This window comes from Lepidochelys olivacea (genome assembly GCF_965140295.1).
Source record: "Lepidochelys olivacea isolate rLepOli2 genome assembly, chromosome: 5".
Taxonomy (NCBI): Eukaryota; Metazoa; Chordata; order Testudines; family Cheloniidae; genus Lepidochelys; species Lepidochelys olivacea.
The window spans coordinates 88,915,244-88,941,722 of record NC_140415.1 but is presented as its reverse complement, the minus strand read 5'-3'; the positions used below and the strand labels follow the sequence as shown (position 1 = coordinate 88,941,722).

Genomic DNA, 26,479 nt, shown 5'->3' with positions numbered 1-26,479 from the left:
CTGTGTGGCTCAAAAGCTTGTCTCTCTCACCAGCTGATATTACTTCATCCAGTTTGTCTCTCTTGTATTTTACAAGACTGTTCAATGATATTCTTAAGAAAGAGAAAATGCCAGATGAATGGCATAAAAGCTTTGAAAAAACAACAAGGAGTTTAGTGGCACCTTAAAGCCTAACACATTTATTTGGGCATAAGCTTTCGTGGGTAAAAAACCCACTTCTTCAGGTGCATGAAAGCTTATGCCCAAATAAATGTGTTAGGCTTTAAGGTGCCACCGAACTCCTCGTTGTTTTTGTGGGTACAAACTAACATGGCTACCCCTCTGATACATAAAAGCTTTGTAGTGCTCATTTTAAACATAAAGAGGAGATTACACTGTGTGTGTGCTAGTTATTGCCCAATTCAGCTGATGTCACATGCTCTAAAAGTATGGGAGGACATTATTGAAATACGTCTGCTTAAAACAATTGAAATTCAGAAGGGTCAGTGTAGATTTATGCTGGGATGAAGTACAACTGATGCCATATTTGTCCAATAAATCCTCATGGAGAAGTTTAGAGAAAAGGGCATGGTCTCTGTCACAGAGTGCTCCCTCAGCAGTGCGTCACCTCACAGCCATAAACCTGCCCAGACTGTTTTCCTTTCACCACACGTACCTTTTATGCCTTTGCTCTTTTTCACACAGAACATAATGCGCACAGCTTGTAGCAAGAGGTTTCCACACAGTCTCTCTCCTCACCACAGTTCACCTTCTAAACTCCCCCTTGCTTCCTGTTCCTTCTACTTATATCCTTCCAAATACAGCATTAGTCCAGTAATTACCACCCATATGCCCATAATCCCTCAACAGAAAGTGCTTAATTGCTCACACCTGCGTCTGAAGTCTTTTCATGCTGCAGCACGTCAGTGATCAGGGTGCTGCTGCGGCTAGCACTCTGTCACAGTGGGCTTGGAGAAGATGTATGATTTTATACCAAGGGAATTGGTTTGGTGGAGTCTGTGATGGAGGAGTATGCTGGAAGGATATGTCCATCTTGTCCAGTTTATTTGTGGTGGAGTGACTGCCATAGTCAAAACCAAATGGGGCTACAGGAGGGAATTTCCAGATAATGTAGACCTGCAGCAGGGGCCAGTGTTGAGCCTCTTCTTTGTTTGCAGTTATCTTAGATGTGATAACTGAGAATATATGAAGGTGGCTGCCTTAGAATATGCTGTTTTCTGATGACTTAGTGATATGTGCAGAAGATTGTGAGACCCTGGAATCCAGCTTTGAACAGTAGCAGCACAGTTTGGAGCAGGCGGGACTTAACGTTGATGTTGGTAAGACTAAGGCTATGATAACTGTGAGAGGAGGACCAATCACAAAAGATATTACAGGCAGAAAGCTTAAAAGAGAGAAAGAATTTAAATGGATGAATGGTTGCTGACAATGGTGGTCTCCAAAGTGATGCCTGGCAATGTACCAAAGCTGCTTGGTGGGAGTTGACCCCAGTTCTCTGTGATAAAAAGATGACAATAAAGTTAAAAGGTAGAGTGTATACAACTGTAATTTGACCCATTCTAGGGCATAGAACAGAGACTTGGCCAGCCACAAGAAAATAAATCAGTATGTTTTCCACCAGGGAAATTAAGATATTGAGATGATGAAATGGTTGGACGCTTTGTGATAGGAAATGAAGTGAGGTTGTGAGAGGCTTAATGTGGGTTGCCCCAGTTGAAGACAGGGAAGTTGAGGGAAGCTATGCTACATTGCTATAGACATGTACAACAGACATCTGAGAGTTATATTGGTAACATGGCCCTTGAAATGATTGTGGATGGAAGATGACCAACGGGGAGGTCAGCAACTTGATACATGAACTGGATATAAGTGGACCTTAGAGAGAACAATTTGCATGACAGCCACATGTACAATCATGAGTTTTTTGGAAGAAAGCTATAAAAGTCAGTGACCCTGATTAGGGAAGTAGAAAGAAAGGAGAGGAGTAAATCTGGAGTAGATTTACATTGAATTTGCTCTACTGTAGCTGAAAGTACATATGAACTCTCAGGGAACAGGCTGGAAAATGTGTAGTAAATGATGCTGGTTTGCATAGTGAAAAAGGCAGAATTCCAGAGGACAGCGAATATAATAGCTGCAGAGGATGTGTGTGGTAGCAATCAGGAAATGCTAGGAATGTAGGCACAACAAATGATGCTTATTGTGACAGTTTTTACAACTTTTTTCCTCTTGTGATTTTTTTTGTTGTGAATATTCTTAAAAGGAAATTAAAATTAAGCAAACAGCCAACTGTGTTCACAAAGGACTAGATTTTGACTTTGACTACACACCCATATAGGGGAGTAAGAACCCAGACCTTTGGTCACAGTACACAGGTGTAAGTTGGCACTGTGCAGACACCAGTCCCCTCCAGAGCAGCTGGGTGAGAAACAGGAGGGAATGGGAGAACCTTGGTTGTGGCCTTCCATCCCATGCACTAGCCAATGCAAATTACTATCCACCTGAAGCAATGGATAAGCAGGGAAGGAATTGTCCCTCAGACAGATGGTATGACTACTGGCAGCTTAGACATTATCTCTTATTGTTGGTGGTATTTTTATGATCCTCATTACTGTAATATCTGAGCATTTCACAATCTTTAATTAATGTATCCTTATAATAACCCTATGAGGTAGGAAAGTGCTACTATCCCATTTTACAGATGAGGAACTTAGGCATAGCGACATTGAGTGACCTTGGGCAAGGTCACTCAGGGCTTGTCTACACTTACCGGTGGATCAGTGAGTGGCGATCGATTCATCGGTAGTCAATTTAGCAGGTCTAGTGAAGATCCACTAAATTGATCGCAGATTGCTCTCCCGTCGACTCCTGTACTGCACCGGATCGACAAGAGTAAGGGGAGTTGACAGGAGAGTGTCTCCCATCAACATTGCGTAGTGTGGACCCCGCAGTAAGTAGATCTAAGCTACGTCAATTTGAGTTACGCTATTCATGTAACTCAAATTGTGTAGCTTAGATCGAATTTCCCCTGTAGTGTAGAGAAGGCCTCAGGAAGTCTGTAGTAGAAGAGGGAACTGAATCCATGTCTCCTAAGTCCCAGATTAGTGCCCTAGCCACTGGACCATTCTTCCTTACTCAGAGCTGCACCTAAAGGCTCAATATAGCTCTTAGCTATGAAAAAATACACCTCCCCATAAGTTTTTGAATCTGCTAGTGCCTGGCACACAAAGATATAAACCGTCTTTAATGCTGCAAATATTCTTTCTTCAGTTTACATGCTATAAGCCTGTGATTTTTTGGAGCTAAATGTCTTTAGTTCTGATTCCCCTGCTGCCTGTTTGCAGGTTAGCAGTAATTATCAGTAGAGCTAGTTTAAAAAATGGAAACATTTTCCATTGAAAATTATTTTCATTCTTTGTTCATTTTTAACTTCTTGAAATTTTCTGACCAGCTCTAACCGTGAGGCCATTCTGCCATCATAAAAACTCTCAACTTTAGACATTTACCAGGATACAGTTATTTAGAAATCTGTTACAATGTCATTAAAATTGCACTGATGGTATGACTTATTAAAACTTCCTTTCCAAATCTAAACAATGAATGCTGGTTCTAATGGGACAACTCATTTCAACAAATTATATACTTAGTAACTGGTATTTTTTTTTTAAACATCACGTTCCTCCAGGTTAATCATTTTATAGTTATTGTTTAATCTGTGCGTATTGGAAGCCAGAAATCATTAGTTCTTTGCACATGGCTTCTTCATTCTTCCATGTAATTCATCATCTTGTGTGATGAGCTCTAAGTGTCTCCACTTATAATTACCTTTTGTAATTACCACGGCCCCATTTGTCATGTTTGCTCGACAGAGCAAAAGATAATATATGTAATGGTTAGAGCACCTTTTGTATTTACTGTTGACACTGATACAAAGCCCAGCTGCTTAAACCTGTACTTATAATGAGAAATTTTCTCTTTGGTGAGCTACTAGGAGAATGGGGAATGCGGTAGGCTTATGCCAGGGATGATACTCTATTTGCTGCTCTATATTTGTTTTTATGGTGTCCAACGCTTGTTAATTGGCTCCATGAATCATGTACAGAAGAAAACATTGACCATTTCAGAGTGAATTACCCTCTCAACACTAATGTCAATACATTGCATGTTATGAATGGTCATAACATTAAAATTCAATTTTAACCACCTCCACCCCTCCTTTCTCATTCTTGGTCCTACTCTCTTTTTGTCCTCCTCCTCCCACAAATTACAAACTATCACAAAACATTAAAAAAAACAACAAAAACAACAAACCCAAACCTGCAGCCTCACACGAGTACATTGGTTTTCCTTCCTTTAAATGTCCTTTGCAGTTGTGATTTGATGTTAATAGTGGTGTGGAGACCTCAGGTACTGCCTCTTGGATGTTGATGCTGCCATTTCCCATGCTGCTTTGTTGTACATTTCGTTCTTCTCTCTGCCTGTAGTATGGGACAATATGTACGGCAGAGAAAGAAGGACTACATCACTAACTGGGCTCTGGTAGCACTAGAACTATGGTGAATCTTTTCCTATGAAACCTGAACCCAAGCAAAATTCACTAATCTTTTTTTCTTTACAACTCCAAATCCAGTTTTATTACCTTGTTCATTTGGGCAAACTTCTTCCTTTTCACATGGATACTTTGTCTGCTAATCCTTTTATCTGCACACAGAGTCACCATATTTACCTGAGCACTTGCTGACACATTTATTAGGTCATGGAAGTGTCAACTAAATTTAAATCTAATAAACAAGATGACACTGAGATGAGAACTTACACATTAAGCTTTTTTGCTGTTTTTATTTGGATATACTGTACTCCCAATGGGAGAGGGTCAGGTTCATTCCCAAGAAATAGATACTGCTTGTTCTTCTGTTCACAGTTTTTATAGGTCTGGATTAAAACTTTTCTTTTCCCTTGTTGCTCTCTACTTTATAAAGTTATGATCAACAATTTGGCCAAAGTACAAATACTGCTCTGGGGGAGCTTGCTGCCCTATGGTGAGACTTATAGGCAACAATACACAGCAAAGCAAATCGCAACCTAGTTTTTAAAACCTGTTGGGCCAAATTTATCACTGAGGCCAATAAAGTTATGCCAGGGATAAATTTGTCTTAGTGTGTTCAGTGAATTTAACTACGTTGTGCCTTACTCTGTGTGTGACTTCACATGGTTTTGTATGGAGCTGTGGATGCACCTCCATGGGTACGTGTACCCCTGGTTGAGAACCACTGATTTACCTCAATTTGCTAATCTATCTTAAAACTACAAATGCCTTGCTTTGCTAGGATTTTATCTCATGTTAGTTATCATTAGTTCCTAGTGGAGACAAGATTTGTGAGGTATCTGGCACTAATAGGAGGTGTTTGTTTCCTGATATCAGTGTAAGCCCTTCCTCTCTGGCTTCTTGGCACCTATGATCACTTCAGTCCTTACAAAAAGCTAACACCATTTTCCTTGTCTATCTTTTTGAATTCCTCAGTGACCCAAGTTCTCCGCTGCATGGGATCCTTGCCTTTTAGACCCCACAACACCTGACCCGTCTTTTCTTATCTTTCCTTGTCTCTTGTGTAAAATAATGCATGGCATGTCTACCTATACTTACTGAAAGGTATGCTGAACTTATCAAAAGACAATGGATAGACCTGACTGGATATCAAGGATTGAATAATGGAGAGTTCTTTAGCTCAGTAGTACCCCAGCACTTTAAAGCAAAAATAATATTGCTCATGAATTAGCAGACATAGAGAACTCCTCTTTTTCATTCTGGGAGTGTTCCTTCTCCACTTTAGTCCCACCCGGAATGCTGCTGACTAAGGCCTGGTCTACACCTAAAATAGGTTACCCTAGCTATGTTGCACAGGGTTGTAGAAAAATTCACACCCCTAAGTGATGTAGGTAAGCTGACCTAAACTCTGATGTAGGCAATTGCTAATTTGACAGAAGAATTCTTCTGTCAGTCTAGCTACTGCCTCTTGAGGGGGTGCATTTACTACAGTGATGGAAAAACACCTTCAGTCACTGTGGCAAGTGTCTACACTACAGAGCTAGAGTGGCGTAGCTGCAGCTCTACAGCTGTAGTGCTTGTAGTGTAAATATGCCCTAAGTGGAATGCTAATACAAACACCTGTGTACCAGATATGTGCAACTACGGCATAGAAGCCTTCATCCATCCATACGACATTTCCACATTCCAGTTGCACAACTCAGCATGTACTGGAAAAAGGATCCTTTGCTGTATGTGTGTTTGTGTGTGTGTGTGAGAGAGAGAGAGAGAGAGAAATTGGATGTTTGTTTTCTTCATAGCATGACAATATTGTTGAAGGTAGAAAGGATCATATTTGGTGCTTATTGTTATGTATGTGAATTAAGTAGGTATTAATATAGTTTAGTCAGTAGATGGTGCTGTTTGTTCCATTGTTACACCCACTCCTGTTACAGCAGTCTGTCCTTGTCTGTGTACTGCCTCTGAGCAGGTTCGGAATCATTCCTCTGAATTGCTGTTGTTTGTTAAAATGCAATGCTCCAGGGCATAAGCTGATCACTTTTGGGGATGTATGGTAGGATGTACTCTTCAGCGAGTCATTTCTCCCCATCAAACCTAATCTCTGAACAGGCTGCCAATGGTAGGATGTTGGTGTAGAGTAGATAGGCCAATGGTCTGTTTCCTCTTCATAGCACTCCTGTTCTCTTGACAGAAAATTAGTGAGAAGGATAACTGTGCTGCTTCTATTTTTAGCCTTACTTGGAAAACAACACCTTCCCATCTATTGATCTCATTGCATTAGGCCTTGATGATGATGTGAACTCCTGGAAGAAGGTTCTGCTTCTTCACTGTTTTGATATGGACAGAAGGCAAGCTGCATCACTCGCTGTACTGCTGCCTCTGTTGAGGATATCGGTTGATTTTGGCTTCTACCAAAATGCCCTCCTATTTCAAGCACCACCAGAGTTCTGAGCAGTGATTGGTGAACAAATAAGACATAACAAATCAGTATTATACGAGGGGCCTTCTGCATGTTTGGTTTGTTGCATAATGAAATCAAATAAGAGTTCAATTGACTGATAACATTCCCATTACTCAGCTCAGAGAACACCTGTTAAGTGAGATTAGTCAGTTACCCTCAAGTGCCAGTGGAAGCAGTTCTAAGAAAGGGGCCTTGAAATTGAGCGTGGGGCTTTGTTCTGGATTTACGTCTGCACACATCCGCAATCATCAGGCATTAACAATATTATTATTATTTCTATAGTGCTTTCTGTTCTTTATAGCTTTGTTAGCTACCTCCCGTACAAGACTTGTGCAGTCATAGCATTGTTCTTCCTTCAAAAAGATTTGGAAAATGTTCAAGTATCTTGCAGAAATCTCCATTAAAATGCTGTGAGTCTCCCTTAAAACATTAGCAAAATCCTGCAGGAGCTCTTAGCAGGTTTTTGGCTGGTAATTTGCAGGTTATTGCAGATTTATCTATGGACATGTCACCTCCAAAAGACTAGCCTCCACAAGCCAAAATGACTTCTCAACTTTTTCTCTCATTCTCTTGTGGGCTTCTGAGAATTGCTTACTCTAAGAACCCTTGGGAACTGGGAATACTAATCATGTCTTAGCATGGATGCTCCAGACACATTTTAGAGCATCCGTCTCATAGCTGCAGCTAAGCCAGGAATTAAAAGTTGGCCCCGTTCCTCAGTACTCTTTCAGACTATATCAGGAAGGGCCAATTTCACAAGGTCAGAAGGGCATTGATACCTTTCTTTCAAATAGTTAATGAGCTGTCCTATTGGAATGATTTGAAGTGGGACTTGTGGATACTGTAGTGTCACTCTGCAGCTTTGTCAAGTACAGATGGCTCTTGAAGGCCATATGAATGCTGTGAAAATAAAGCAACAAGCAGAAATAATTTTGGTGGCCAAGTACTCTTGTCAACACTGAGTCTTGGTTAAGCACTGCACAGCTTCTTTAGTGACTGGAAAATCTACACAGCTAATTCCATCTTGTCTTCAGCCTGACACTGGGCCATTCTCATGGGGAATAGCTTCTGCTAGACATTTGTGGGAAGTGTATCTCCAAGGAGCTGTTGTTTGCTACACTATTGCACTAAAGCATTGCCTATACTAAGAGTTTTGAGAAAATCTTTTACTGATGCATCTTTACTGGAGGTGGCAACAATGGCAAGCTCTTGTATAGAAGGGCACTGAAATTCTCTGGTGTTTTAACTATTGTGCTGTTTAGAATAGATCTGTTCTGAGCAGGATTCAATGACACGGTGGTAAAACCACCCGTGCATTGTCTACCCTAATGTTCTCTCTATTTCTACCAATGGTAGCACTGCACTGGGAGAATCTGGATCCCATATCACTCAGGGGTTGACCCTTCATCTCAGAGGTCTTCTAGAGATTGTTAGCAAATGGAATATTTGCAGAACTTTATTACTTCCTATCTGAACAAGTGAGGGAGAGACAGCAGGAAAACTGTTATGTCTACGCAGCTAATGTTTAATATTGTTTACTCAATAGATTGGGTTATTTGTTCCTGAGTTAATTGTAGACACTCATGCTGTTTGATACAAAATAATAGGTAGCAGGTAGTGTTCAGATATAGTAATTGGAAGTTGTGCATGTGTTCTAAGCAGAATGAAAGTAAAAAGATGGGTTCTTTGAACCCCCTTGATCTGTGTCTTAATTCTTAATGGTTTGACTGGCTCTGTGAAACCAAAGGAGCAACTGGACACGGCTGAACAAGCTATTTTTGGAAACAGCTTTGGGAACTGAATACTCAGTACAGACTTTTTCAGATACGATGTGGATCAGGTTGTATTGTTAGTTGCCAAACTTTCTGGTATTCAATCATACAGCTAGTCTGAAGATTTAAATACCCATTATACAGATGGGAAGCTGGTTATAATGACACTGACCTCCTTTGTAAAGTGCTTTGAGATGTACGCTGGAAAATTGCGGTGTAAGAACTAGGTATTATTATTATCTATTTATCTCTACAGACATTTCCTACAGCTCCCTGAACTGGTCCAAATCCTTCCTCGAACTGAACCCAGTGAGTTGTAGTGGGCTACAGTCTCTCACTTACACTTTCTTCTTTGGAGGCACAATCCTCTTTCTCAATTTATTCAACATCTATATGAATCAATTGTTGCAGCTGGGGAGGCAACATAACTTGAAGTGTCAGCTGTCTATTTCTGAGTCCCAGCTCTGCATCTCATTATAGCAAACATAAACAATGCCTTTCCCAATGCCTAGGCAACATTAACAGCTGAATGAATAGCAGTTGGTGGACCTGAAACAAGTCAAGAATCAGGCGATTTATTATTATTAATTAATAATACTGTAAAAACACATAATTACACTGTAATTACAATCAGGTCTTCACTTTTTCAGGACTAAAGGCAAAACTCCATTTTTAGTCCTGCAGTTCATGGACTCAATTCTCCTCTCTCACTGGTATAAATTAGGAGTGATTTCACTGAAGTCAGTGAAGTTATAGTGAATTAAAACTAATAAATGAAATAAGAATCAGATCCAGCTGCTGTAATTAATACTTACAATTGCTGAGGCTGAAGAATAATGCCTATAGCTGGTCGAAAAATGTCAATTCGTTTTCATTTTTTTCATTTTTTTTTTAATTCCTCATGAAATTCTTTTGGTGTCTTTTAAATGAAAAACTGAAATCAAACCCCAAAAGAGTTTGGTTTTCAAAAACTGTAATCAATCTTTTAGGTTTCAAAAACCAAATCAAGAATTTTTTTTTTACCAAAAACTAAACATTTTTTTTCAGAATAGTTTTTTTGATTTCCCATTTTTTGATTTTAAGTCATTAAAAATCCTACCAATTTCTGCAACATTTTCCTTTTAGTTGAAAAACCATTTTTGATTAAAAACGTATTTCCTCCTCCTGACAATTTCAGCCAAAATATATTCTTTTTAAAACAGAAAAATAAATGGGGCACCAGCACAAAGATATAAAAATGTGAATAGAGAAAAGGCTGGCATCATCAAACGTAGAAAATCCCATAGCAGAATTCCCAATAAATGAAATAGACCAATGCACTCACAGAGTGAAAGTGTGTGTGTGTGAGAGAGAGACATAAACACACACACACACTTTCATAAGGAGAAGAAGAAGAAGAAAAAGGTATTTTTCTAGGAATTTTCCCCAAAATTGGACAGAAGTCACCATAGTTATTGTGCAGATGTAGGTAAGAAAAAATCGTCAGTGTAGACGAACAGAAATAGAAATGCTTCTGGTTACATTTCTACTGGCAAACATACAGCACTAGATTCTCAGGTATGTCTTGGCACATCCAAGCTTGAGGGGGAATAGGAGGTTTCCTCCAGGCTGCTGTGACTTGTGACAGCTAGAACACTGGAGTCCACTGTGACAGGTTCTCCCCGGCGTGCCACCTGGAACTGGGGTACTACTGAGTTCCTTGACCCACCAGCCCAGGCTCCCTCTCACACTGTACTGCTGTGACAAGCTGCACAGCCATCCAGCCTGCACTTTCACCAGCATACATAAAGGTAGGGACACACCCAGCTGCAGTTACATGTACTCTCTCTGACCAGCCCCTGCATAGGAAGGCTACAGCTAAGGCAACTCCCAGCTCTTCAGGCATGCACCTCCTCTGGAGTATAAACCCAAAATTATACCGTCTTGCTCTGCGGAAGGAACTCTATAGCGTACACTCATAAAATTCACCCTCTCCCTCAATGTGGAGAGGAATATGCAACAGCATTTGCCCATGAATTATGATTCCCACACACTTCACTCCAACTCACTGCTTTAGATAAAGCAAAAACAAGTTTATTAACTACAAAAGACTGATTTTAAATGATTATAAGGGATAGCAAACAGATCAAAGCAGATTACCTAGCAAATAAACTGGGATTCAGGTTTAGTTTCAAGGCCTAATCAGGGCTAGGATTTGAGTTTGGGTTATGAACTCCCTCAATGTTTGTTCTCATGAGACTTTGTCCCTAAATAGTGGAGCTTACGAGAGATTAGTTACTCACAGAATCAGATGGTCACCATCTGGGGATAAAATCTCACAAGAACAGTTCTCAAGATATATTGGTCATGTCAGAACACAAAGTGTTAAAACTTTTTTTCTGGTTCTGGATCCAGCTCAGAACTAAAACAACTGGGGTGGGTTTGAATCTAAGAATTTCAATCTGAAAACCGCCACCCTGAAATTTATGGTGGTTCAGATTAGGAATTGATGTTTGCTCTTCCACCCATTGTAGCCCAGCATCTGATCTCTTTAGGTTTGAACTCGGGAGAATATAATCAAAACAGAAGCATTTTTAGATGGGTCATTCTAAAATTAACCTTATAATCAGAGTTATAGCAAACAGCTTTTACCTACAGTTTAATTAAACTTCTAAAGGGACCTGAAATAGAGGGAGTGGGGGTAGTGTTGATTGTCTTCACCTTTGAGGAGGATTTCCAGATCCCTTTCTCTTTTTATTTCCTTGTATTAACAGGTTTCTAGTCTATAAAAATTATGTTAATTGCAAGGATTTTACAATAACAATAGAAAACTGCTTAGCTAATTTCAAGTATGGATTACCCATGCCATTTTCAAGTGGAAAAGTACACAGGCACCTGTGTGGGGCTTAGATAACTGTAGGTACTGTAAGTACACAGGCACCTGTGTGGGGCTTAAATAACAGTAATGTTAGCTTTCTCACTTTTCCATAGTTCAAGTAAGATGCTATTCTATTAACACTGCTGTTTCTCATACTGTTGAGTCATGCAGTATAGATATTTTATCTTGCACATGTCTCTGTTCTCAGACCACAGATCATGTTATCACTGTACAAATATAGCATATTAGTGCATGTGGAAGGCTAGTCAGCTGTGGGGTTCAAACAGATCTGTCTCACCATGAACTATGTTGCTGCTGTAAACAACCTCAGAGTCCCCAGTTAACGAACCACAGTGCCTACCCAGGAGCTCTGGACACTTGTGTTCTTTTAGTTGTAGGTAAGTGGCAATTTTGCTGATTACAATTTACAGTTTCTTTGGATTCATGGGGTCAGGGTGGGAAGTGGGAAGCAGAAATTGTCATCAGGTCTTTGTTGCTTCTAATGAACTGCAAAAGAGAAAGATATATATATATATATATATATATATATATATATATATATATGAGAAAGATAATGGAGATGCAGCATATTACACCCTAAGCAATGTATATGTTTTATACTTTAAAGATAGCTGGCCAAATTCACCCCCGTGTAAGTCCACTGATTTCAACAGATTTACACATGGGACAAATTCAACCCAGTGTGTTGTATTATACACACACAATGCTTATGACTCCAGATATTTGCTCTCTCCATGTCTGCACTGTAATAAACCCTTGCTATTACATCTCAAGGACATGTGTTGGTGTGAAAATGATTTTCAATAAAATAAATGGTTGGAGAGATTGGTCATTTATTTCACTGGCTGTCAAAATTTACAGTAGAAAAAAAAACTTATAGAACTTCAGCCTCTGAAGGCCAGTTACACCTAATCTAGCACTGGTAGAGAAAATCTAACAGCTAATAGATCGTTGTGAACAAAACATACCATTTTAAGTTAAACATAGTTGTTGTCTTAAGTAAAAGTATTTGTGTGGTGTTCATCGCTGTGATATGAGGGCATGTGTTCCTTACTGTAGGCTAAAATGGTACTGAACATCCCCACACCCCAAAAACTGTGAGCATGCACTGTGTGAACCTCTAGAGCAACTAACTCAGCATCTTTGAGAAGATCAGTTATGTGTGATAGCACCTAGTGCACAAAGGGTCAGATCCTGGGTGTTGGCTCCATCCCCTATGCACCTCTCTGACAGCACAAAGGAGATAGAGAACTGCGTTAATGAGGAAGCTGTGGACTGCCCTGATGGAAAATGAATCCCTGGGGGATGTAAACCTGGTGTCACCAGCTCTGTGCCACCTGGTCTCTACATACCAAGGCATGTAGAGGGCATTCTTGGGAAGGCTGAGAACATGTCCGTGATCAGGAGGAGGCAGAGCTGGAGTGTACTGTCCTCCAGAGCTCCTCAGCCAGTAGAGTGGTCCTGAGGTGACAACTCCTGATGGCATAATTTAGTCACTGGAGCAGGAGTAATTTAGAGCAGCCCTCCTTCTAACCTGTCTAATTGGTGTGTCCTAAATTATTATACTGCACTCATCAACATGGCATCAGAGTATGAAGGAACTGAGCTGGCAAGAGCACATTGCCCCTGGCTCCCATGATTTTGAGACCAACAGCTGAAGTGTTCCTTCCAAGTGCAGTACCTGGGGCAGATGTGGGGCCTGATTCTCTGTTTGGACATAGGCATTTTACTATGTTTCTGCAACATAAAAGGGTCTTAAACTGGCTGGGGAATACCTCTCATGAAAGGGAATGGTGCAGAACACTAGCAGAATGGCTTGCTGACATCCCCTTTCATAGATCCCTATGAAAATTAGTCAGCTCCTCAGTGAAGTCCAGTAAATAAAAGGAAGAAAATATACCACAAACATCAGCAAAATGTTTTTTTGCCTCCATTGTAGGAGAAAGAATCACTTTGCTGAATAGATAGTCTGTCTGTTCACTGAGGTGCTGGGGAAATACATCTGTAATAAATCCCCTTGCAAATGTAACGTCTATCATACTTAATGACAAACACATTAGTGCTACAAGAGTTGACACGTATAAGGAATACTGTAATTCAACTGCTAATTAATCCATGATTAAAAGACCTAATTAATGAATAACCCAGTGAGAAACTGTCTCAGAATCAAGGTGCGAAGAGATAAATGATAACAGGGAATCTCATTTATGAGATCAGTTTATTTAACTAAGAGTAGAATTTGAACTGATTAAGTAATTGTGCTACAGTGATAGGCAATCTAGAAATATGTACATAGAAAACAATACAGGAGTCAAGCTCAGTTTTTGCATACCTGTTATCTGCACGTTTTTGTTATTGTTGGTGCTTCAAATAGCATTAACTTGATCTTTAATGGAAAAGTTAAAGGAAGAAATATCTAAGTGACTTATATCAACTTTATTATTAAATGGCCACTTTTATAATATGGCTTTTATTACGGTCTTTTCTTTTTTTAATGTATTGTTACTACAGTATAGCCACATGACATCCATCAGTAAGAACTGTGCTCAGAAGAAAGTAAATTGTAAGTGCCACACACAGCTGGGCCACTATATAAATAGGTGCTTAAATGAACTGGGGGCTTGGATGAGAGCTTGCTGGCTGCAGTTCACTCCCAACAAGACAGAAGTAATGATGGTGGGCTGGGAGAGGCAGATGGAAGAGTTGGTAGACCTTTTTACTCCTGGAGTCTTAAGTAATGGCTGCCCAAGAATTCTTTCTTCCATATCCACCAGGCAAGATGAGTGTGATTTATCTCTACAGTGTGGCTCTTGCCACAATTACCCATGCTTTCATTGCTTCAAAATTAGATAAATGGGTTGTGCTCAACACAGGGCTATGATTTGGTACCATTCAGAAGCTAAATCAGGATGCTGCCGCCTGTTTGTTAAGAGAAACTGCACATTTGGAGCACGTGCTCTGTGATCTGCACTGGTTTCCATGGAGCTTCTGAGTGGAATTCACAGTGTTAGTTTTAACTTACAAAGTCTTAAGTTGTTTGGGTCATGGTTACCTCAGATATCGCCACTCTTCCCATGATGTACTTCCACAGGTGAGTTTAACCAAAGTGCTTTAGCTGGAGCTCCCTCAGTATAAATGAGAGAGAGCTGCGGGCAGGGCATTCTCAGGGTATGTTTAAACTGAAAATGCTACAGTGGCGCACTGATGGGATGGCTTCTCCTGTCAGCAAAGGTAATCCACCTCCCAAGGAGGCAATAACTCGGTTGATGGAAGCGCTGTCTACACCAGGATTTTTTATGACCCTGAGAGACGTAGCTAAATTCCTAGTGTAGACCAGGCCTCGGTGAGGAGTCCTCAGTTCTGGCCCTTGCCTCTTCACTTGGTCTGTCAGGCCCAGATTTATTAATCTTCTGAACACATAGCAATGGCCATCTTTTTTCTCTCTTGGTTAAAGCTGGTGAGGATCGTGTGGGCTGAGGTTGATATCTTTATGTGTAGTTCTTGTTTATGGAGGAAATTGTGAGATTGTAAACTTCTTGGGGCAGGGACTGTCCTTTGGTTCTGTATTTGTACAGTACCTAACACAGTGGGATCCTAGTTCTGAAGTAGGGTTTCTAGGTGTTACCTTATGTCATAAATATAAAGGGAAGGGTAAACCCCTTTGAAATCCCTCCTGGCCAGGGGAAAGCTCCTCTCACCTGTAAAGGGTTAAGAAGCTAAAGGTAACCTCGCTGGCACCTGACCAATGAGGAGACAAGATACTTTCAAAAGCTGGGAGGAGGGAGAGAAACAAAGGGTCTGTGTCTGTCTGTAGTCGTCTTGGCCGGGGACAGAACAGGAATGGAGTCTTAGAACTTTTAGTAAGTAATCTAGCTAGGTATGTGTTAGATTATGATTTCTTTAAATGGCTGAGAAAAGAATTGTGCTGAATAGAATAACTATTTCTGTCTGTGTATCTTTTTTGTAACTTAAGGTTTTGCCTAGAGGGGTTCTCTATGTTTTTGAATCTAATTACCCTGTAAGATATATACCATCCTGATTTTACAGGGGGAATTTCTTTATTTCTATTTACTTCTATTTTTTATTAAAAGTCTTCTTGTAAAACACTGAATGCTTTTTCATTGTTCTCAGATCCAAGGGTTTGGGTTTGTGGTCACCTATGCAAATTGGTGAGGCTTTTTATCCAACATTTTCCAGGAAAGGGGGGGTGCAAGTGTTGGGAGGATTGTTCATTGTTCTTAAGATCCAAGGGTCTGGGTCTGTAGTCACCTAGACAAATTGGTGAGGCTTTTTACCAAACCTTGTCCAGGAAGTGGGGTGCAAGGTTTTGGGAAGTAGTTTGGGGGGAAGGACGCGTCCAAACAGCTCTTCCCCAGTAACCAGTATTAGTTTGGTGGTGGTAGCGGCCATTCCAAGGATAACGGGGGTAATATTTTGTACCTTGGGGAAGTTTTGACCTAAGCTGGTAAAGATAAGCTTAGGAGTTTTTTCATGCAGGTCCCCACATCTGTACGCTAGAGTTCAGAGTGGGGGAGGAACCTTGACACCTTAATACTAATTTTTTATTTATGGGATAAGCACCTAGAACATTGGACAGGCAATTATAGATTTTTTAAAAAAATCTGTGTGAGTCACAGCCTGTGGTGCCTGTTGTCATGCATGTCGGATACTTAGCGGATACTCATCCTGATGGTGGAGTTCTGCATAAATGCTACACTTGTTCCAGTAAAATGAATGATAAATGCCATCTCTTTATTCTTGGCCTTTTGGGCCCTGATTCTGCCAATGCTTATATACACAAATAGATTTATCCAAATGAGTACTCCCATTGATTTCAATGGGCCTACTTGTTTGTAAAAGTACTCACATGAGTACAAGTTTGCAGGACTGGGCCCTAAGTTGTATTTCTGAAGAATAAGTAAAACAGAAAATTGATTCGCAATCCCTTTATGTCTGGAAAACAAATGTGAAAATAACAAAAGCAGAAAGAATGAGATATGAGAACAACAACATTCAACTTCTATAGCCTGCAGCTATGAGATAATGTTGGAACTACGCATTTATAATGGTACTTTAAAATAATTCAGCAGCTGGTACCAGAAGAGGACATTTCACCCCCAATTTAATTATTTAAAAATAATATACACTACTTTGAAAAATAGTTGGTATGCAATGTATCATATTCCCTTAAACAGCAGGCAAAGATTTCACAATATTCTTTACAATAGCCATGAATTATAGTTAATGGATGAGCTTAGTTCCTAATCGAACTCTACTGAAATCAATAGATACACACTGGGGATGAATCTGGCCCAATGTGTTACATTTGAGGATATTGATTAAGGCCCACTAAATTGCCCATATGTGAGTGTGAATTACTAGTGGTAAGATTATCTGCTACCATCGACTCCCATATGCAGAACTCCTTTTTCCAGAGGTGATGCTATTGTAAATCATACCCTTGCTTTCTTTTTATGGTCCTGGAGCCTTTCTTCCGTTTGGAAGGCACTGTGCTTTCATTATACAGTAGTATATTACCAAAGAGCCTTGCTTTCATGATCTGTCTCACTAACACTTCATAAGACTGAGTGAACATTATAACAATGCATCATCCGAGAAAGGGGCTTTGATGATCTGTAATATAATTCAGAAGCAGACCTCATCCACGGAAGAAGGTATTCAGCTGCAAACTCAATACAGTTAAAGAGTAAACTTTGCAGACATTAGAGCAAATGCTCCTCTGGCCTGGATGGCGAAAGCCCACACAAGATAGGAAATATGCTGGTTTCAGTGTATTCTCCTTCCTCACCCACTGCTTCCTTCTAGTTAGAGGCAGAAACTGTGTGCAGAGCTTGACAGCCCTCTCACTCATGGCAGAGACTACTCCCATATCTGCTGGTGCAAGGATGGGGAGGAAAGGGAACTGAGTTTTGTTCAGGATGACTGGGCACATGGGGGAGCATGATGAATCTGGGATGCGGAAAAGATTCCTGCCACCTTCCTCAAGTGAAGGTCTCTAGCAGCTACCCCAGCTACCTGTGAAGTAGAGAAGAGTATTTTCTCCTAAGTGGCAAACTGTAAATTGATAGTGAAGTTAGGTTATCTCTACACTAGCACTTATGTCAATATAACTTATGTCATTTGGGGTGTGAAAAAAATACCCCTCTGAGTGACATAAGTTACTCCAACAGAAGGGCTGGTGAAGCCAGCTCTAAGTTGGCAGGAGATGCTCTCCTGCTGACATAGCTACCGCCATTCACTGGAGGTGGTTTAATTATGTCAATGGGAGAGCAACATGAGCAATCTGCATCGGTACAGCTGTGCCACTGTCAGCTCGCTAGGGTAGACATGGCCGTAGTGTTTGTACAACACATCTGATTATAGACAAAGCTTTCCACAGAGGAGTAAAGTCAGTGTTCTTATGACATTGCTATTAATGGGGTTTTGACAGCTGTTGTCAGCAGTAAGTTAAAGAGACACTGGGAGCTATTTGTGGCTTCATTGTTAACACTCAGATATAAGCAAACAACAGAAGCTTCTTTACCGAAGCAGGAAAGGTAAAGTTCATACAGTCATTCAAAGATGCAAAAGACACTGGCATAGCAAAATACCTGACCTATCCCTATGCCTGAGTTCAGAGGCACTGTATCTTCATGATAGTACTTAGGATGTCTCTTACAGTATAACAAATAGGATATAACCCTACTTGTTGTTCTTACCAGTCTACATATGCCTAACTCACTGGTTAGGGGAGACTGGAGTGCTTTGTTGATAAACAATTTATTTTTGTCTTTCTTAATATGCCCTCTAGTATGGAGATATTTTGTAGGTTAAGAGAAAAAGAACATTAAGAAAAGGTAGAATAAAAGAAAAAAAATAGGGATTTGGCGACCATTCCCCTCCCCTCCACCCCCCCCAAGTGTTTTGACTCAAGGCCAGACTGTAAGTGACCCCAGTGAAAGGATAGGAGGCCTGGAAACAGTGATTAGAGTAAGAACTTGGAAAAATTAATAGCTGAAAGTTTGAAAAGACACACTAAGGCAAGGGACAGGCTATTTGTTCAACACTAGCTTGACAGCTCAAGGCCTTTGTGTCTTTTACTAATGAACAACGTAATAAAAGTGGCATCTAATGAAATCTCAAGTGAAGTTAAAAAAAGAGAAGAAACGATAGTTTTTATCTTGGTGGAAGCAATTATTTTTAAAAGGCTTTCAGAGTTCTGTTTTATAAAATTTCCTCATGTTGGCTCAGTGAACCATTTTATGAACATGTAGGCATAACAAAAGCCCTCTATAGATAGATTAGCTACATCTCATGATAAAAAAATCGAGTTGAGATGATTACATCTTCAGCAATGACTCTGAGTAAGAGAGAACAGTTCCAACACTGCTCCTATTAAAAGCAATGGGAATTTAGCCATTGACTTCACTAAGGACTTGTCTACACTGCGACATTGTCGACAAAACTTGTCTTTCACAGGTACTTAACCCCCTCCCACCCCGTGAAAGACAAAAGTTTTGCCGATGCAAGTGGCAGTGTGAATGTGGCTTTGTCGGCAGGAGTGCTCTCCTCCTACAAAGCCAACACTGCTTGCAGGGCTGGAAGTATTTTGTTGGCAAAAATGCCGACAAAATACCAACAGAGAGTGTTCACACACGCTGACTTTTAGCAACAAAGCTGCGTAGTGTAGACAAGCCCTAAGAGCAGGAGCAGTCTGCAGGTAATAGCCCTGTGTCTAATCTGTCTCTGCAGTTTCGGCTGGACACATCATACTTTACTTCCTGGCTTAGGCTCCAATTCAGAACTGTACTCAATTGCTTGCTTAAAAGTAGGCATGTGAAGTACCTGGCTGAACTGAGGTCCTATTGCTATGTTCTACTAAACAACTGCCACATTTCACAAATTGCTGATTGCATTTCAGTAGTAGATGAAGTGATTTCTGTATCTGATGGGACTGATCCTGCAGCCCTTAATCACATGATGAACACTTACTTGTGCAAGTAGTCCCATTGATTGGAATAAGGATTAGTAGCATGAAAAAGGCTCAGTAGGATGACGACCTAAACTTGGTAAACACTTTAGGATCATTTGAGATTGACAGGAACTTTATAAACTGTTATTATTACTATTAATTGTTAATGGAATCATTAACAAAAAAATCTTTTTCTTGGATGATACTTAATCAAGTTAATATTTCTTTGTCCATTTTTTCTCAAGCAAGCTGTAAGGAACTGGACCAGAATATTAATTTGTATTAATTGTTTTCTTCCCTTCTTATGATGACATCTTAATGATACACTTGTTTTTTACAGGAAAAGCTTAATGTCGGTAACATGGGACATCAGGTGATAATATTTGACATTTCTGTTGTAAGAGGCTTCTGGGAAACTCAAGTCAAGAAGTATAAAGAAACTCGAAAGAAGGAGAAGGAAAGATTAGCACAAAGCTCATTAGAGAAGTAAGCCAACCTACTACTCTTCTGTTTAACTGAATTCATTGACATATCTCAGAGTAGCAGCCGTGTTAGTCTGTATCTGCAAAAAGAAAAGGAGTACTTGTGGCACCTTAGAGACTAACAAATTTATTTGAGCATAAGCTTTCATGAGCTACAGCTCACTTCATCGGATGCATGCAGTGGAAGATACAGTGGGGAGATTTTATATACACAGAGAACATGAAACAATGGGTGTTACCATACACATTGTAACGAGAGTGATCAGGTAAGGTGAGCTATTACGAGCAGGAGAGGAAAAAAAACTTTGTGTAGTGATAATCAAGGTGGGCCATTTCCAGCAGTTGACAAGAACATCTGAGGAATAGTGGGGGTGGGAGAATAAACATGGGGAAATAATTTTACTTTGTGTAATGACCCATCCACTCCCAATCTTTATTCAAGCCTAAGTTAATTGTATCCAGTTTGCAAATTAATTCCAATTCAGCAGTCTCTCATTGGAGTCTGTTTTTGAAGTTTTTTTGTTGAAGAATTGCCACTTTTAGGTCTGTAATCGAATGACTAAAGAGATTGAAGTGTTCTCCGACTGGTTTTTGAATGTTATAATTCTTGACATCTGATTTGTGTCCATTTATTCTTTTACATAGAGACTGTCCAGTGTGACCAATGTACATGGCAGAAGGGCATTGCTGGTACATGATGTAAATTGGTAGATGTGTAGGTGAACTATCAGTGATAGTGTGGCTGATGTGATTAGGCCCTGTGATGGTGTCCCCTGAATAGATATGTGGACACAGTTAACACCGGGCTTTGTTGCAAGGATAGGTTCCTGGGTTAGTGTTTTAATCAAAGCAGAAAGTCGGCACTTATGCAGGAGTCATAGGACTTGACTGATACCATGTTTATTGCTCAGGGAAGAGAAAAAAAGAGAAAAGAATCTCTTTGCTGAAAAGTGCCTAGGGCTGAATGGTGCCTTTGGTGGAGGGACAGCATGAATCCCTAGAATGAAATCTGGCTGACTCAGCAGGAGTCACTCCTGAGTTCTCCGGTGCAGCTCATCCTGATATAGTAGCTACGTCACTGTTTAAAAGCCCAGGACAAGGCACATGACCTAAAGCACTCTTGGTCAAGGGGATCTGGCTATGGAGCAAACTTCCAGAGGAGATCAGGCGAACCCAGAATCTTTTGGAAATGCTGTAAAATCATCTTCTTTGAAAAAAGTTTTTCCAACATAAGAATGACACAACACTGACACTCCCTGCTGTCCCTAAATCACTACCAAACAAAGACAAAACTAATAAATAACATACCCTAAGCAGAGCTTTTGCCCCCAAAAGGAGACTGTGCCAGAGAGTCCATGAAGTCCCACATGAATCTATTACGATTGATTTTATGTAGGAGGGACTCAGATACTCTCATGATGGGTGGCAGTATAAAACCCTAAGACAGTTAAGCTACGTGAAGAGGGTGCAAAGTGCTTCTTTTTCTGTACCAGCCAACTTCTCTGATTGCTCTGGGGATGAGAGACAGGCCAGTGGCCTCACCTTCACTTTTCACCTTCTTGCCCCCTTTCAGGCAATTAGTGCCCAGAGTTGTTAGGAGGGACCAGGGCCTGCACTTTCCAGCCAGACTATTGCTGGCCCCTGCAAAGGTGTGCAAAAGGCAGGAAACGTCCATGCACCCTTTGGGCACTGATGTAGTGGCTGGCCACAATCTGGCCTCTAATTTGTGCTGGCCAGAATCTGGCTGCTCCATCTCTCTGTTTTTCTCTCTCTGAGTCATTTGTACAGAGTGTCAGTTTTCTAAACGTTCAGAACCAGAGACCATTTTGTTTCCTATTTGTGTTGGCTAGTGAAAAAGCAAATCACAACGGGCATTCAACAGAGATTAAAAAAAGAGGGCACCTTAATATGGTAAGGAGTAGTGTTTTCTACTGCAATGCAGCTAATTTTAGCTACCTCACTTTTTGCCAGTGGACTAGGGCAAGACCCAGAGCTCTCCTGTGAGTCATGTTTTCCATGAAGACAACAATCTCTCTGCAGTTGACATCTGTGCTTATCATTACCCATCTCTTCTACTGAAGTAATAGTGTTTGGTGATCTGTTCTGCCTTCATTCATTAACGAGGTTCCAAATTCCTTCATTATCTTTTCTGTACCAATGAGGGTAGGCCCAGGATTTGGTATAGAATACAGCAATATATAGCATATGAACTTTCTATATCCACAAGGGAAATTTTTTTAAGCCTGAAATTTATACAATACTTTGTCCCACAACACTAGGCCAGATTCTGATGCTCTTAATTTATGTTGAGAAGCATCACACTCTCCAAATAATCCCATTGATTTCAATGGGAGTACTCCAGGAATAAGGTATTACTCAGTGTAAGTATATTAGAATCTACACCTGTGTTATTATGGATTGATACTGCAACTATTGAAATTAATTTCAAAACTCCCATTAATTCCAGTGGTGCAGGATCAAGCAGTTAAAACAATGTGGCCAAAGTCACAAAGAAAATGGCAATTAATGCAAAACTCACAATTAGAGGAAAAACCCTCTTGTCACATGACAGAATTTCCAGGAGACTTATGTGCTTAAAAACACATATATCAGCTACTGTTGCCTATTGTGTCTCCTGGGCCAGATTGTCAAAATTGCATTCAGCCCAGTTTTCAAATTCTCAGTAGCAACAACTGTTGATGGAGCCCTTTCAAAAATTCTAACCTTAATGCACCATCTTGCATTAGTGGATACTGCAAAGTCTCATTATCCCAGCATAATGACAGGTTTCAGAGTAACAGTCATGTTAGTCTGTATTCGCAAAAAGAAAAGGAGTACTTGTGGCACCTTAGAGACTAACCAATTTATTTGAGCATGAGCTTTCGTGAGCTACAGCTCACTTCATCGGATGCATAATGTGGAAAGTACACATTATCCCAGCAGGAGCTCCTCAAAGCTTAATGGCTTTTAAAGCAGGAGCAGGTGAGGTTGAAAGAAACCCCACTTTACAATTGGTAGGGAGTTACCTTCTGAGGGCTATTAATCCCAAAGCTTTGTTCTCTGCTTTTAGTTTGTTTTAATACATGGCACTTACACAGTGTGTTATGCTTTCCACCAAAGTAACAGTTTTGCCTGTAAAGAAAAGAGCACTGACTGAATTCAGACAGTAAATCGATCTGCCGAGTACGAATTCAGACAGTAAGTCGATCTTCCGAGTAAATCGATCTTGCCATTTTTACAATCTCTCCCTGAGTAGAAGTTCAAGATAAATCTTCCTGATTATATTTACAAGGTTATCCAGATCAGATTAAGAATCCCTGTTTTCAAGTTTATATAACAATCATTAACATGTGCAATAGTCACACAGTATTATGCCTGAAGTAGTCTCCTACTATACTGGGAGTAGGATTTGGCACCTATAAATATTCGTGTACTGTAAAGTCTAGTTTGTGACATGTAGCCACAATCCTTGAGGAGGGTGCACCATCCCAGAGAAGTGTTAGTGAGATTTTGCCTTAGACAGACACTATTTCTCCAGTACTGCTCCCTGCATGTGTTGTGTGTGTGTAAGGATTTGGAATCAGTGATTAGGCTGGTATAGAATTCCCCCCCACTCCATGGGCCAGTGTTGTGTGTGTATGGGGGCAAGCATTATTTATACATGACCCCGCCTCCTTCCTCCTCACCATCTTTTGGTCACCTACCTCCATGCAGCTATCAAGAGCAAGCATTCCTTGCTATCCACAGAGCACAGGGAGTGGGCTTGACTTTGGCCAGGTTTCTTGTGTGTTAACAATGGTCTGGTTTCTTGCATGCTCCTTCACCCCTGTGCAGGTGAGCAAGGGTAGCACACAATCTGTCCCTACTTATGTTGTATATATGTTCACATAATGTCTCTTTTTAATTCATCGTTGTCAAGGTTCCTTCCCCACTCTGAACTCTAGGGTACAGATGTGGGGACCTGCATGAAAGACTCCCTAAGCTTATTCTTACCAGCTTAGGTTAAAAACTTCCCCAAGGTACAAACTTTGCCTTGTCCTTGAACCCTATGCTGCCACCACCAAGCATGATAAACAGAGAACAGGGAAAGAGCCCACTTAGAGACATCTTCCCCCAAAAATCCCCCCAAGCCCTACACCTCCTTTCCTGGGGAAGGCTTGATAAAAATCCTCACCAATTTGTACAGGTGACTACAGACCCAAACCCTTGGATCTTAAGAACAATGAAAAAGCAATCAGGTTCTTAAAAGAAGAATTTTAATTAAAGAAAAGGTAAAAGAATTGCCTCTGTAAAATCAGGATGGTAAATATCTTACAGGGTAATCAGATTCAAAACATAGAGAATCCCTCTAGGCAAAACCTTAAGTTACAAAATGACACAAAAACAGGAATATACATTCCATCCAGCACAACTTATTTTACCAGCCATTAAACAAAGGAAATCTAATGCATTTCTATCTAGATTACTTACTAACTTAAGGAGTTATGAAGCTGCATTCCTGATCTGTTCTGGGCAAAAACATCACCCAGACAGACAGACCCTTTGTTTCCCCCCCCTCCAAATTTTGAAAGTATCTTGTCTCCTCATTGGTCATTTTGGTCAGGTGCCAGCAAGGTTATCTTAGCTTCTTAACCCTTTACAGGTGAAAGGGTTTTGCCTCTGGCCAGGAAGGATTTTATAGCACTGTATGCAGAAAGGTGGTTACCCTTCCCTTTATTTTTATGACAATCATACATACGCATGTCTGAGAAACCATCCATAAAAGCTGCCCACTAGAGAGACTATGATTGCTAACCACTTAAAAAAAAAGAGAGAGAGACAGAAATTCAGCTTTAGATTTTTCTGCTTATTGTTATCAATCAGAACATACATATGACTTTCCCGAAGGCCACTTCCAATGTGGAAAGAGCAGGTGCCCATGCACCTAGTTTGTATTGATCACTGTGGCTCTGGATTATAAAGATCAGATTGGAAGTGAGTCCTTTGATTTGTTTTGATGCTTTGAAAGGCAAGAAAATATTTTGTGCATTTCCAAGTAACCCTCAACTACAAAGAATGTACCTGGGATTAAATTCCTAACAGGAGCTACTGTCTCCTTGTAAGGAGGAAAAAAAACCTCACTGGTTTAGGCAGTCATATATAGGGCCAAATTCTGATACCCTTACTCACATTGATTAGTTCCTTACTTCTCAAGTATTTCTACTGAAATCAATAGAAATACTCAATGCATACTCAGTGTGAGTAAGGGTATCAGAATATGGCCCACAGTGGTCATTTAGAAGTAGGGATTCAAAGAGAAGGCTGTTTCAAAGAGCAGTAGGTCAAAAGGTACCTTTTAGTGCACAGTAGCTGGGTCCACATGGTAATTTGGTGTGCAACAAACTAGTGCACTATCGATTTACACCCCAGCTTGCCACAAACTAAACCTCCATATGGACAAGCTCTGAGTTTAAAGGAACTTGCTATTATTTAGTCAAATTCTGTAAGCCTTAGTTGAAAGAAACTCTCAGTGAGTTTTGCTGGAGTAGAGAAAGCAGAATTTAGCTCTTAAAGGTTCTATAACAGTCTCACTGTGAAAAATGTAAGATTCTCCTCCATTTGTAATCCTCTGAGACACAAGATTTTACAAAGAGGAAACCTTACCTATGCAAACATGGATTTTGATAAAGGAATTCCATATATTTTTGAACTGTGTTTATGTTAAAAGTGGCAAAGATTATAAATCTTTTACTGAGAGTTCTACTCTAAAGTGTTAACAGCTTGTCAGCAAAACCTAATTCTGAAGTATGATGTTGTGAGAAATTGTGACTGGGTGTGTTGCCTCCCTGGATCCTATGATGAGGCCTTGGATAGCTGGGCCTTGGTCGACTTGACTTTGCCCAAGTGGATCCATGTCTTTCCCTGTTGGCTCTCCAGAGTTGTGAAATTAGAAAGAAAAGGATTAAGGAGTGGAGCCAATGGAGCTGGGCTACATAAACAATCAGGACCAAGCATAGGGTATGGAAGGGAAAAGAAAACAAGCAGGGGTGGGTTGTGGAATGAACACAGTTCTAGAAGGAAGTAGAGTGTGTTGAATAAGTGCTATAGAGAGAATTATATTTATTATGCCCCTAGTGAAAGGAAAGATTTGCTGCTGTTGCTCTTCTATTTTTTATGTCTCACACCAGGAAAGGCTTTGTTTATTTGGGTATAGGTTGATTGAACCTCTGGTGGGGGATAGCTTTTGCTAGGACGAAGCTTTTTCTGCAAACTTGTTTCTGTTTTGGAGAGGAACTTAATGGATTGAAAAGAAACGGACTTTCTACGTAAGCAGTAAGGTTCTGTATGCTTCCCAAAACACCTGAAAGTTGTGTGTTGGTATTTCAATG

The 26,479-nt window shown here is 40.3% G+C and overlaps 1 protein-coding gene across 1 annotated transcript in view; it reads left to right on the top strand.

Moving 5' to 3' along the window:
- Window positions 1-26,479, top strand: part of LRRC2 (leucine rich repeat containing 2) — a 126,943-nt gene that overhangs the window by 21,207 nt on the left and 79,257 nt on the right. Inside the window, exon 3 of the mRNA XM_084628102.1 lies at window positions 19,970-20,115. Within this exon, the coding sequence (XP_084484228.1) occupies window positions 19,991-20,115 (125 nt within the window). The 5' untranslated portion in view covers window positions 19,970-19,990. The remainder of the gene's footprint in view (window positions 1-19,969; window positions 20,116-26,479) is intronic.